The sequence below is a fragment of the Helianthus annuus genome, chromosome 2 (assembly GCF_002127325.2).
Source record: "Helianthus annuus cultivar XRQ/B chromosome 2, HanXRQr2.0-SUNRISE, whole genome shotgun sequence".
Classification (NCBI taxonomy): domain Eukaryota; kingdom Viridiplantae; phylum Streptophyta; class Magnoliopsida; order Asterales; family Asteraceae; genus Helianthus; species Helianthus annuus.
This window is the reverse complement of record NC_035434.2, coordinates 111,992,978-112,006,738: the sequence shown is the minus strand read 5'-3', so window position 1 is coordinate 112,006,738 and position 13,761 is coordinate 111,992,978. Positions and strand designations below refer to the sequence as shown.

Sequence of the window (13,761 nt, the reverse complement as noted above, 5' to 3'; positions counted from 1 at the left end):
ATTTGCCACTTCTTGCATGACCTGAAGATCTTAGAGCATTCGGAATGGATTTCTTATCTTTATGTGAGTGTGTTAGTTATTGTAAGGAATGGTTGTGAATGGTTTTGATTGAAGAAAAAAGAAAATATTACTATTTATCAGTAAATATACGGGAACACTGTTCAACTCTTATAAAATTTTTAATATTTTTGAAAGTCGTTGTGAGTGGAAGAGAGAAAAGGTAATGATAAAAATATAAAGAAATATTATTTAATTGAAAATGATAAAGAAAAAAAAGTTTTGCTACAGGTTCAACCTTTAACACAAACACCGTTTATTTTTCTTGGTTATTGTCTTCCCCAATCCATCCTTTCAAACCAAGAAACAATGAACTAGAACCAAAACACATCCATTATCCATCCAGTTACCTGAAGTATAATTAACATCCATAAGAACAACAAACAACACAACATCAACTAAAGTCAGCTTAAGAAGATTAAAGCGCGGAACCTTGAGTGTTTCCACCAACAAATCCATTAACTGAAGCTTTCACAACGAGTTGTACAACACCGATTCAGATTGACAACAACAACAAAGACTTAAATCTCCCATACCCATAAAACTATCACTCAACTAACCAAAATTGCGAATTCTAGCAATGCATACATTAACAAATACAAATCGAGTCAACCAGTAGCAACAAACCTTATCTTGATGGCTGTCAACAATCTCCTTAATCCTCATAACCTCACCAAACACTTGAGACTCCTCTTCGATTTCATCGGTCAAAGCTTCTACAACCCCATTCTTGCAGCAGATTTAGACCCTATTGTACCCACCCCCACCAAACTCAAATCTAAATCCAAAAAGATCAAAAGCCCAATTCAATTTACAGTATTTATCCAATACCCAGTAATCAAAATCCTATTTTTAACACAAATCAATCACACCCACAATCAAAAACCCCTCAAGATTTCAAGAAAACCTAATAAAACAGCAAACTTTCAACAGATGTTTGTTGATTGATCAGTTATGTCTACAATCAAACTGATAACTTTGTATAAAAGTTTAAGTAATTGGCGTTATGGGTGAGGTGTAAAAAGAAATATCTGAGGAACCCAGATGGGGTTTATGCAATAGTCGATTGAAGATCGAAGTAGGATATGAAATCGATGTTGATGATGATGAAAAGATTGTTGTGAAAATATAATATATTTGCGAAGATGTTAATTGTGTGTCTGAATTTCAATAGAGGGGGCCTGGAATGAAAGAGATGCTTATTATTCCATTTGGGCAGGTGAGACAAAAGCAACGTAAAGGAGTAAAAAGTGGGATCTTTCAAGAAACATAACTGGATGGATAGTGGATGTGTTTTGGTTCTAGTTTGATTGTTTCTGGGTTTGAAAGGATGGATTGGGTAAAGAACTAAAGACAATATGGAAATGAGAGTAATACCCTCACATGCTTTACATGTGAGGTAACTTAATCAAGAAAAACAGACGGCGTTTGTGTTAAAAATTGAACCTGTAGCAAAACATGAACATAAAAGTTGGTTTTTGCCGATTTCATAGTTAAAGGTACGAGGTGCAGTTTGGGTATAACATAAAGGTTGATTTTTGCAATTTTGTCTTCTGTTTTTAGTAAACTACAAACTGCACTCACTCATTTTCTTTCACTCAATCACAAACAACAAATAAAACCCTAATTTCAAAACTTTTGGAGAAGGTACGGTGGTGGTTATGGTGTAGGATGTAGAGGATGGTTAAGTGCAGTGGTAATGGATATGACAACTGGGAGGGTGAATTGGGTGTTCTGTTGTGTGGGAGTGGTATGGTGCGGCTAAGGTTTTCAGTGGCGAAGGTACATTGGTGGCTGTGGTAGCGGAGGTAGACAGGAATGGTGGTGATAGGTGGTTGCATCGGTGAAGGTGGATGGTGTACGACACACGGTGGTGTGGTGTGGGTTGTTGCAGTGGCAGGCAGTGTGGGGGTGGGTGGTGACAGTGACAAATGGTGTGGGTGGCGAGGTGATAGGTGGTGGGGGTGGGGTGGGTGGTGGCGGTGGCGGTGGCAGGTGGGTGGTGATGGTGGCAGGTGGTGTGGGAGTGACAGTGTCATGTGGGTTGTGACAGTGATAAATGGTGTGGGTGGAGGTGGTGTTCAGTGGTGGTTCGGTTAAGATGTTTATCTGTTCGACTAACTCAAATTTTATTTTTTTCGACTTTAACCAGAAACCGAACCAATTTTGAAGAAGTGACTAATCGAATCAAATAACCAAATATGAATTCGGGTACTGTTTCAGTTAAAACCGAATTAATGGATTTTAACCGAATTAACCGATTAACAGGCAATAAAAATGTTTATTTTTTAGTCACTATGCGATTCTAAATTGAGCCTGTAAAGGAAATAGACATTCAAGAAAATCATACATCAATGTGTGATCCAAAGTATACCAAAACAAACCCCATACAAGTCATAACAGAAATATACAATCAGAAAACATTTAATATATATATATATATATATATATATATTTTAATAAAAATGGTTAGATAAATCACAAAATAATAAGTTAAAAGAAAATATTAATATAAATCCAAATTTTATGAGGCACTAACGTCATAGGACAAGACTGTATGGCTTATGCACCATCTAGTTAAAGAATGAACACGGAACACCCCTAGTTTAGTTTGTTTGACCAACTATATAAACGACTTATTTTTAATTTGCCGGCGCCTCCTTCTTCTCTGTGTTTCATCCTGCATTGAATTAGGGCACGCCCTTATCTTTCGCGCCGAAAGCACAGCACCCTCCCTTCACCGCCAGTCAGTTCCCCTTTATCATCTCCGATCAGTTTTATACAATCTACTACATACCATGCATTCTGACTTTTTCTTTCTGTTTTTCAGTTTGCAATATCATTTGTTTCAAGAGGATACACTGTTGCACGATGGCTCTTCGTTTTGAGGTATCAATTTGGATTACAGATTCATTGAATCTAATTGAATTTAGAGTTGTGACATTAAACTTTAATGAGGTTAGGAAAAGTGATTGGTGGTGTGTAATTGATATGAATGTGAATGAATTAATGAGGTTTATTTGTTTAAATTAAGAGATGTTATTTGTTTTTATTGGTTTTGTTATATTGGAAGTAATTATATGATGATAAAAAATCAGGTATCTGAGCAAAGTTTTTGCATTTTTGAACTTTCCTTAGCTTGATTTATATAGTTAACAAGGGTCGAAAAGTGAATGATATTTGACTTAGTCTGCTTAAATGAATGAGCCTAATTCAAGCTCTGAATGGATTGAACCATGTGTATAAATTTGACACATTTTGGATAAAAACTATTGTTGTAATATGGATTTGGAGCTAGGGGTCTAGCTGGAAGCAGTCTCTCTATCCACTGGGACAGAGGTACGGCTTGCCTACATCCCACCCTCCACAGACCCTACTAATAGCCTGGCTATGGGTGGGATTGTACCGGGTACGGTTGTTTTTGTTGCTGAAGAAAAATGAGTACTTTTTACGGAAAACATTTTAGTTTTGTGGCGTCGTTGTGACACGAGGATGTTAAATCGGAATCTGATGTTATAGGCCAAAAAGTTTTTGGATTGTTTCGAAACAGAATGAAAATTAGATGCATCTTTTTGTTCATTTATGGTTGTGAAGGGTGGAGAGACCACATGCCAGGCATTGTAAAATGTCACAGAATGAGGGTGGTTGTACTTTTATGTAAGATAACAAATGATTGGTTGCATAGCAATTTATAAACTTCACATGTATTTTTGCCAATTCTAACTTTACAGTTGGATTTTTTTAACTAAAAAACATGTTTTTGATTTTTCTTGCTAGATTCTCGGGAGGTTCAATCGTGCTCGTGCAGCCCGGCTAACTCTCCCTCACTTTGTTTGTGAGACACCGCTATTTATGCCCGTTGGAACACAAGGTCATAATTTTGAGTTACAGTTTATGTGATATTGTTTCCTATTTTGAGCATCATTAATCTGCCACATAGACACACAAACACTGCATGTTCATATCTTGTATATCATTTGTAACAAATGTATGTTTTTACGGCTACAGGGACAATAAAAGGTTTGACCACCAACCAACTTGAGGATATTGGATGCCAAATTATACTCGGAAATACATATCATTTAGCACTCCGTCCGACTTCTGAGCTTATAGATGAATTAGGTGGTCTTCACAAATTTATGAACTGGCCTAGGGCGCTTCTCACCGATTCTGGTGGTTTTCAGATGGTATTTTTTCACAACTTTCTGTTTTTTAATATAGAGCTATTTAATAATGTCTTTATAAAAAATCATGTGTTACAACAATATTCGTCACACATTCATACTTATAATGGAGCATAATAATTTTGGCTGTTTGAAGAGTAATCATTTCCCGATGCATCTTTTATTCTTTTAAATGGTTGGAGGTTTGTAGGCTTTGTAACCGAACTTAAGTCTGAAAACACTTTCAGGTCTCGTTATTGCATTTAGCTGATATCACTGAAGAAGGTGTCACGTTTCAGGTTCTTTTTTTCTCTCTACGAAAAAACACCGGACACTCTGAAAACTTTGTTAATAATTGTTACATTCTTTGTTGTTTTCATTTCCTACTTTATATTAGTCGTTTATTTGTAACTAATATTTGTCATTTGATATTTATTCTGCAGTCGCCAGTTGACGGAAAGCCAATGCTCCTAACACCTGAAGAATCAATCCAAATCCAAGTAAGTAGTTGCTGGTTCCAGTTGGGCCTTTAATTAAAAAATAAAAAATAAAATAATAATAATAATAATAAAATAAAATCATATAGCTCATAATTATTTTGCTCAAGTGAAGTGAAGTTCATCAAAGCCATGAATTTGTTGTGTTTTTGTATTTTTATAGATGTTGTATATATGTTTAGGGCTTCATGTGTTGATCTTTAACTGTGCATTAATTGTATATCCGTCTCTTGTAGAACAGAATTGGAGCAGACATTATTATGGCTCTTGATGATGTGGTGAAAACCACAATTACAGGTCCTCGTATTGAAGAAGCTATGTATCGCACTTTGCGTTGGATAGACAGATGCATAGCAGGTACAGATTTTGAAAAGCTAATTTTTTTTTTTTACAGCAGACCGACAGATATTTCACAAAATACGAGTTAGTAATAGCCTCATTACTTATGTAAGCTAGTTGTAAACACACCAAACGAACATATCAAGACTTGTGCACACGGGTTGGGATTTTAATGATAAAAACACGTTTATCGGTTATCATCATCTTAATAAATGTGGATATGCAGCTCATAAGAGACCAAAAGAGCAGAATTTATTTGGAATTGTACAAGGTGGTTTAGATCCAGTCTTAAGGTAATGACTAATAATTGGATTTGTAATGCAGTCTATCTTCATTTATGTAAGAGTTAATTACTTTTTTTTGTCCCTGTGGTTTGTTAAGAATAACTATTACAGTCCATTAGTTAAAAAATTGCTAAAACAGTACCAGTACTTTAACTTGTGTAACAATTACAGTCATCTATTTATGTGAAATGAACACAATGCCCTTGTTATTAAAAGGGGCCAACCATCTTCTTCACATAAAACTAACAGAATAAATGGATGAGGTAATTGGAGGTGGACCGTAATTGTTACAAAAGTGAAATGACTGGTACTGTTTTGGCAGTTTTTAAACTAATGGATTGTAATGCTTACTTTCAACAAACCATAGGTATGAAAAACGTAACTAACTCTTTATATAATTATCAACCATACTAATATATGGATCGTATTTTTCACCTTTTTATAACAGGGATATATGTGTTCAAGGTTTGGTGGAGAGAAATTTGCCTGGGTATGTTCACCCATCTTGCGTAAATCTCAGGATTTAACAGGGATATAAAGTGTACTTTTAAGTTTCAATTCATTTCTCAATTTGTTTTATTGAAGAAACGTTATATTACTATGAAACAATGTTAAGCACAAAGTCTGCTTGTGACACAGCTATGCGATTGGTGGCCTTGCTGGCGGTGAAGATAAAGATTCATTTTGGCGTGTGGTTGCGCAATGCACTGCTTCACTTCCTGAAAGCAAACCCCGTTATGTTATGGTACTTTATCAATTAACTTATCCATCTTTTACGAGTGTAATCTTGTGAGGGTATTTTAGTATTTTTCATCTTTTCTACCTCCTAAGATTACGACGTAACTGTATTTCCCAGGGTGTTGGCTATCCACTTGATATTGTAGTTTGCAGTGCTTTGGGTGCCGACATGTATGACTGTGTATATCCTACACGTACTGCTCGATTTGGTACTGCTCTTGTGCCCGAGGTATAATATATTAATATTATATCAATTTTACTTTTTTTATATAAAATAAAGAGTGAATTTCAAGGATTGTCCTTTATCTTTATACTCATTTTCAGGCGTTGTCCTTTATGTTCAAAATTGACGAGTTTTGTCCTTTATGTTTTCATATCATACACGTTTTGTCCTTTAGTCCTAACCCAGTTAGTTTTTTCAGTTAAATTTGGTCACATGCTTTGCACATTAGGGCATTTTTGTCAATTCAAAGGTAAGCTCAACGGCAGATTTACAGCTCAAAGCTTCTGCAACATTTGAATTGATAAAAATGCCCTCATGTGCAAAGCACATGACCAAATTTAACTGAAAAAACTAACTGGGTTAGGCCTAAAGGATAAAACGTGTATGATATGAAAACATAAAGGACAAAACTCGTCAATTTTGAACATAAAGGACAACGCCTGAAAATGAGTATAAAGGTAAAGGACAATTCTTGAAATTCACTACAAAATAAAATATTTTTGCTATTGAAACTTCATCAGTGTTTGAGCCCCTAATAATTTTGATGTTGAGCACATATGAACTTCTCGATTTCAGGGGGTTTTAAGACTTAAACACCAGTCAATGGCTGATGATACCCGACCGATTGACTCAACATGCGAGTGTATGGTATGCTTCTGATCATATCTTTGGTTTTTAGATGTAAACAATATACATATACTTGCATTTTTATATTTCTTTTGTTGCCTATAATGTAGGTTTGCAAAAACTACACAAGGGCCTATCTTCACTGCCTTGTTACAAAAGATGCTATGGGTTCTCAACTTTTATCTTATCACAATTTGTACTATATGATGCAGGTAATAACTTCTAACGATTTATGTATTTTTCTTAAACTTCATTATTTTCTTACCCGATTTGAACATTAATTTATATTAAATTTGCAGCTTAGCAGAAATCTTCATTCATCAATCATAGAAGGAACATTTCCAAAGTATGTTTGCCTTCTGACTTGTTATACAATCGTCCCTTCACACGATAATTGCGACAACTTTCATTTTGGGACACTGTATAAAAAAACGCAACATTATTTTCCCTTCTGACTTATTATACAATTCTCCCTTTATTTATTGCAATGAGTAAATTACATGGATGGTCCTTGTGGTTTACCAAAATTTTGGGGATTTTTAGTCCCTAGCTTTCTAAATATACACAAATGGTCCCTGTGGTTTGCACTTTGTAATGCGTTTAGTCCCCAGCTTTTTCCAAAAGTACATGGATGGTCCCTGTGGTTTGCACTTTGTAACGCATTTAGTCGCTAACTTGGACCTGCTGAAACCTTTAGATTTGTTGGCTGGGGACTAAATGCATGACAAAGTGCAAACCATAGAGACCATCCGTGTACTTTTGGAAAGCTAGGGACCAAATCCAAAATTTTGGCAAACCACAAGGACCATGCGTGTACTTTACTCTATTTCACTATATTGATGATATTGATTTCGGTCTGCATGTTTTCATCTACAGATTTGTATGTGACTTCTTAACGAAAATGGTACGTGTACTTTTTAGCTTGTGTTTGTTATATTTACCATTTCCTAGATGTTCCATCTATATACAAAATTGGTATGAGGTGATCTATGCATCACTGTATTACATCTCACACCATGTTGTATCATGTGGTGTGTGAAGTAACTAAAGTGTACAAATCACCTCCCAAAATTGATTTAACATTTCATTATGTGGGTCCCACGTGTCTTAGATTTTATTTCATGAACTATCTTTATCATTCTAAATATTTAATAGATACTAATGATTTTGAAAACAGATAGAAAAGTTGGTTCAAACCGCCAAACCACCAATACTGGACCATCAAACCGCTAAAACTGGCAAGTCCGTCGGCTGATTAATTTCAGTTAGCGGTTTGGCTAAGAATTTTCATCAAAACCGGACAAAGCAGATCATGAACACCCCTAGATTATACAATGGAGCAAAATGATCAAGAAACGAACAAAACTAAACTTTTCACAAAACTTTGATAACCGGCAAAACTAAAAAGTTCACTCGATCCATCCGACCTAAAACCTAACTATTTGCTGCAAGATACCTCCAAAACCTAGCTTTCTCATCATCACTAGAATTTTTTTTTTTTTTTTGAGAAAAATACTAAACATTAATTTCAATGATTTTTTTTGTAGTTTCCTGAGGGTAATGTTCCTGAATGGGTCTGCAATGCCATGGAGGTTGCTGGTATTGACATCTCATCATGTTGTACCCCTTTAAATACAAAGCCTAACATACATGCTTCAAGTGGATAACTTGTACCTCAAGTCATTACACTAAATATATGCAGCATAAATTTTGTAACTTATATGCTGCTATACAAATATACATTCAAATAGGCCCAATATGACTTCCCATGTTGGTTAGGTTGATTATTGATATATTTTCTTAAAAACTAACTAGGATACTAACTTTACTTACCTGTATCCTCTCCATTTTGACATGATTTCTAATATTATTGAACATTTATATTATTTGAGTTTATTAATATCATTTTTATTGAATTAGTATCAGTTTTCTTAGTTTTAGAAACTTCCAGAGCGGTTTCCCATGAATGTTTGTAACCTTGTTGATGGTTGATGCATTCACGGAAAAAACGATATGAAAGTTTAAATTTCTCTACCACTTGGGAGGTATTGTTTTTTATCTATGACCTCCTCTGATCTCGACATAGTGACAACCCTGCTCTTATCCACGTTCGACCTTGTCACCAGTGCACATGTTGAGATCCGGCGTTTTCATGCTCACACTTCCCCGGCCACACACTAGTGTTGTCGTCACGCTTTGCTTTCAATCACTTCAAATTATTTGTTCAACCTCAAATCGAAACCACCCACCATTTGTATACTTTTAGTAGGATCATATGAACTCATAAGAATTGTTTTTGAACCAAGTTAACCAGTTCTTGATAACGAAGTCCGACAACATGGGATATGAGCTTTTCCTATGGTGTCACAAACACACATCATTGAGCTTTACTCCACCATTAAACCATACATGAATGAGTAACTAATCACGATGAGGTTGCATTGATTCGATGGGTGTGCCTCCCAACTAATCACGAATTAATTATAGGTAAGATTTTGTGGTTATAATTGAGTAATGATATGCTACCCATCTTTCCAAAAACCAAAAGATTTGATTCGGGTGGTTGAGTTGACCGGTAGTAGTTGGTGTTTGAATTTTCTCATCAATCATGTTGGTGGGTTTGGTTTACTTGTCTTGTACAACCCTTTTCCTCTTTTTAAATCTTGTGAGGTTCAAGGTTCTTAACCATTATACTTGATCCAAACATGTTAAACAACCTTTTAATAATTATAGATATTGGATGTCACATGGCTCATGTTTGAATTCTACTAGTGTTAACAATATTTTAGAACGTATGTATGTTGGTTGAACGATTTGAAGTTAGGGGGATGGGTACCAAGGGTAGTACCTTCGTCTCAACCAATTAAATACCGTCATGTCAAAATCTTAAAAATTATCCTTAAGCCAAAAAACACTAGCGACGTCTTACCCTTGCCATAAACTATTTTCTTGATTTTGATTAGACATTATAATTTAACATAAAAACTAAACATTACATAATTAAACATAAAAATTAAAGTTACATGATTCAACATAAAAATTAAACAAACATCCTCAACATAAAAAATAACAAACATCCTTATAATTTGTCACGCTGAAACGTGTTCAAAGTCACGGCCGTCATTATGTTTGTAGTCGACGAGGGCCACTTAAATCACGTCCTCTTCCGTGAGCACATTGTCGGGATTTTCCACATTGTTGAACACCATATCAAATCTTACACTTTTCAAACAGATATTCGTGAAACATGAATTAAGTTCATCTACGGTACGGTTGGTCTTATCAATACGAATACAAAAATGTTGAAACCTGGTTCCAAACCTGATATAAAGTATTAGATTATTAAACCCTAGTAAAGATTATATAAAGTATTAGATTATTAAACCCTAATAAAGATCTTGACTCTGATATTAAACTGGTATTTTCGGTTTATATATAAACGTGAAAATGGATCTGTTGTTGTTACCATCTTTCTTATTTAATTTTTTTTTTAAACCGGCTCGTTCCGACCTGAACCCGCTTTGACTTGAACACGAACCAAAAAAAACCCTTTTTTAAGCGACCCATTTTAACCTGAATCCGGGTCAAAATAGCCTGTTAAAAATAAAATCAATCTGAGGATTTTTTATGTAACAAGTGGTATGAGAGGAAGGTTTTAAACAATTGTTGTTTGAAGAAGATTATTTAAAGATTGAAAGAAGTGCATAAACATTAATTTCAGCAAAGTGCATAATTTTTCCAAGTGATACAAGCGCTTATTGTTCTTCAATATTACATCGCTTCAAGATTTGTTCAATAGTTTTAGTTGTTTCAAGAGTGTGTCAAGTGACGAAATTATTTAGTTTGTTCAGAGGTCTTGAATTGGGTTATTTTCCATTTTGACCTGAATCCGGGTCAAAATAGCCTGTTAAAAATAAAATCAATCTGAGGATTTTTTATAATGTTTTTTATGTAACAAAGTGGTATGAGAGGAAGGTTTTAAACAATTGTTGTTTGAAGAAGATTATTTAAAGATTGAAAGAAGTGCATAAACATTAATTTCAGCAAAGTGCATAATTTTTCCAAGTGATACAAGCGCTTATTGTTCTTCAATATTACATCGTTTCAAGATTTGTTCAATAGTTTTAGTTGTTTCAAGAGTGTGTCAAGTGACGAAATTATTTAGTTTGTTCAGAGGTCTTGAATTGGGTTATTTTCCATTTTGACCTGAATCCGGGTCAAAATAGCCTGTTAAAAATAAAATCAATCTGAGGATTTTTTATAATGTTTTTTATGTAACAAAGTGGTATGAGAGGAAGGTTTTAAACAATTGTTGTTTGAAGAAGATTATTTAAAGATTGAAAGAAGAAAGTGCATAAACATTAATTTCAGCGAAGTGCATAATTTTTCCAAGTGATACAAGCGCTTATTGTTCTTCAATATTACATCGTTTCAAGATTTGTTCAATAGTTTTAGTTGTTTCAAGAGTGTGTCAAGTGACGAAATTATTTAGTTTGTTCAGAGATCTTGAATTGAGTTATTTTAGTGTGTTATCGGTTGATATGTGTTGGTGTATGATAATTTGTATGGATTAAGGAACATTTGGTGGATGTAACCTAGATTTGAAGCTATTGACTAGTTTTATTGTTTTAAATTAATTAAATGTACTTATGTGTTTGAAATTTGGTATTTAAGGCAAATTGATATAGATAAATCAAATAGTCATGGCTAAGGAATTTTAATATCACGGCCAATAAGCATGGATTGGGTGTCAAAAAGTATTGATCCGTACTTAGGACTGTAAACGAATCAAACGTTCGGTGAACAGTTCATGAACTGTTCGGCGGGAAGTTCGTTTGTGTTCGTTCGTTTATTAAACAAACAAACACGAACAAAAAATTCCGTTCATGTAGTTAATGAACAAACACGAATAGATGTCGCGTTCGTTCATTTATGTTCATGAACGTTTCGTAATGTGTTTGTTTGTGTTCGATGGTATATTAGTGTTTTAGTTTTTATATTTTATTTAAATACTTCAAAATTCCGAAATTAAATATTTGATAATTGTCAGTGTATTATATATTTTGTTAACGAACGCTTGTTTGTTTCCATTTGTGTTCATCAACGTTCGTTTTTGTTCCTTGCCTAAAATTAACAAACAAACACAAACAAGTTCATTTCCTTAACAAACGAACACGAACAGAAAATCTCGTTTGGTAAGTGTTCATGAACAGTTCGTCAACACATATATTTCTTAACAAACGAACATGAACAAGGTCTTATTCATGTTCGTTCGGTTCGTTTGCAGCCCTACCCGTACTCAATCTGAACCAACCTGGACTTGTTTCAACCCGACAAATTGCCCCCTTGATTTACAATCTCTTTTAAAAAAAACATTTTTCAACCAACCCAACCCGAAACCTGTTCTGCCCCGGACCTGTTCTGACCCGAACGTGTTTCGACCTGAACCTGTTTCGACCCGAACACAAAACAACCTTTTTTTAATTGACTCGAACCCATTTTGACCCATTACCCAACATGACACGTTTCCGAGGTCTAGTCTAGTGGTCAAAGCTAGTTTGTCAACGTGTAATAAGAGATGATATTAACTGAAAATATGAATATTGTATTACTAAAACTTCTAATACATATGATACATATAAGTTGTACAAATATAATATATTATTAAAATAAAAAATCAAATGTGCGTAAGAAATAAAAAATGAAAAGAAGAAGAGATTAAAAAAAAATTAGGTTTCATTTTAAGCAAAATACTATAAAAAAAAATTAGGTTTCATTATAAGCAAAATACTTAATAGCGTACGAAAAGTACAAGTTTATTGTTACTCTGAAACGTTTTTTAATAATTTGAGTGTTAATATATAAAAAATGAGACATAGGTGTGTGGTTTTGTTTTATATCAAAACAAGTATTTGGCAAAAAGTAAAGGATTTTTTAACTAATTTATGAATATGAATGCGAGGCACGAAGAAGACAGGCATGGGCACGACTCACGCGGCGTAGCTTTGCACCGCCATACTACAGGCCTAGAAGGCTGCACTTTTTATCCGAATACACCGCTGCACCTTTAATAGGAATATTTATTTAACGATAAAGTTATATGGGAGAATAAAATATGTAAAAAAAGAGAGAGACAGAAAATATGGTTTAATGTTTGGTAATTCAGGCCACGTATAGTTATAAAATCTTTTTGAGAATGTTAGGTCATTCGTAGTTATAAATAAAGCTCTTTGTGGGATTTATGCGATACGTGTCATGTCACGTCACACAGGAGCTTTATGGGGCGTTATATCACTAGAGCCCGTAGTCATAAAGTCCCTACCCATCATTACCTAATTATTAATTTTCGTTTTTATTAATTAATTATAAAAACCCATGATTTTTTGTAATTGGTCAAATTTTTGAAAACAACGTCATAGAGGGGATTTATGAGGCGTTATATCACTAGAGGGTGTAGTCATAAACCCCCTACCTCATCATTACTAAATTTTTAATTTTCAATTTTTTATAATTAATTTCTAACTTTATAAAATTAAAAACCATTTCATTAAATTAAAAAACATTACACTAAAATAAAAAAACATTACAATAAAATAAAATAAAAAACTCAAAGGTTATATTTTTTCCGATTCGCTTCTTTTGTGCCAACGTCATCTTCAACGCTTTTTTGGTTAGGTGGTCGTGCGATTTTGAGTAGAATTGGGTCCCATGGACCCCATTCCGTCCATGTTTTGATTCGGGTTCCAACAGTATAGATTTGGGTCCCATGAAAGTGGTTGGTTCAATAGGTTCATGAACCCGGTATTATGTTAATTAAAATCGACAAAACCGGA

General features: G+C 34.2%; 1 protein-coding gene across 1 annotated transcript; it reads left to right on the top strand.

Annotated features, from left to right (window-relative positions):
• The first annotated feature begins 2,601 nt into the window (after window positions 1-2,601).
• Window positions 2,602-8,814, top strand: LOC110914548 (queuine tRNA-ribosyltransferase catalytic subunit 1). Its single transcript, XM_022159338.2, has 16 exons — window positions 2,602-2,803; window positions 2,888-2,946; window positions 3,835-3,928; window positions 4,066-4,244; window positions 4,469-4,519; window positions 4,664-4,720; window positions 4,954-5,074; window positions 5,283-5,349; window positions 5,789-5,830; window positions 5,980-6,085; window positions 6,197-6,307; window positions 6,878-6,949; window positions 7,039-7,140; window positions 7,228-7,274; window positions 7,805-7,832; window positions 8,476-8,814. Exons 2-16 carry the CDS (start codon window positions 2,929-2,931, stop codon window positions 8,593-8,595), a joined length of 1,215 nt encoding a protein of 404 aa, XP_022015030.1. The 5' UTR covers window positions 2,602-2,803; window positions 2,888-2,928; the 3' UTR covers window positions 8,596-8,814.
• Window positions 8,815-13,761: the final 4,947 nt, after the last annotated feature.

What these genes read in the sequence shown, in the direction of transcription:
- LOC110914548 (XM_022159338.2), top strand. An exon ending in AAGAAGGTGTCACGTTTCAG is followed by an intron (nt 4,520 to 4,663) that starts GTTCTTTTTTTC and finishes TTTATTCTGCAG; the next exon opens with TCGCCAGTTGACGGAAAGCC. An exon ending in ACTCAACATGCGAGTGTATG is followed by an intron (nt 6,950 to 7,038) that starts GTATGCTTCTGA and finishes CCTATAATGTAG; the next exon opens with GTTTGCAAAAACTACACAAG.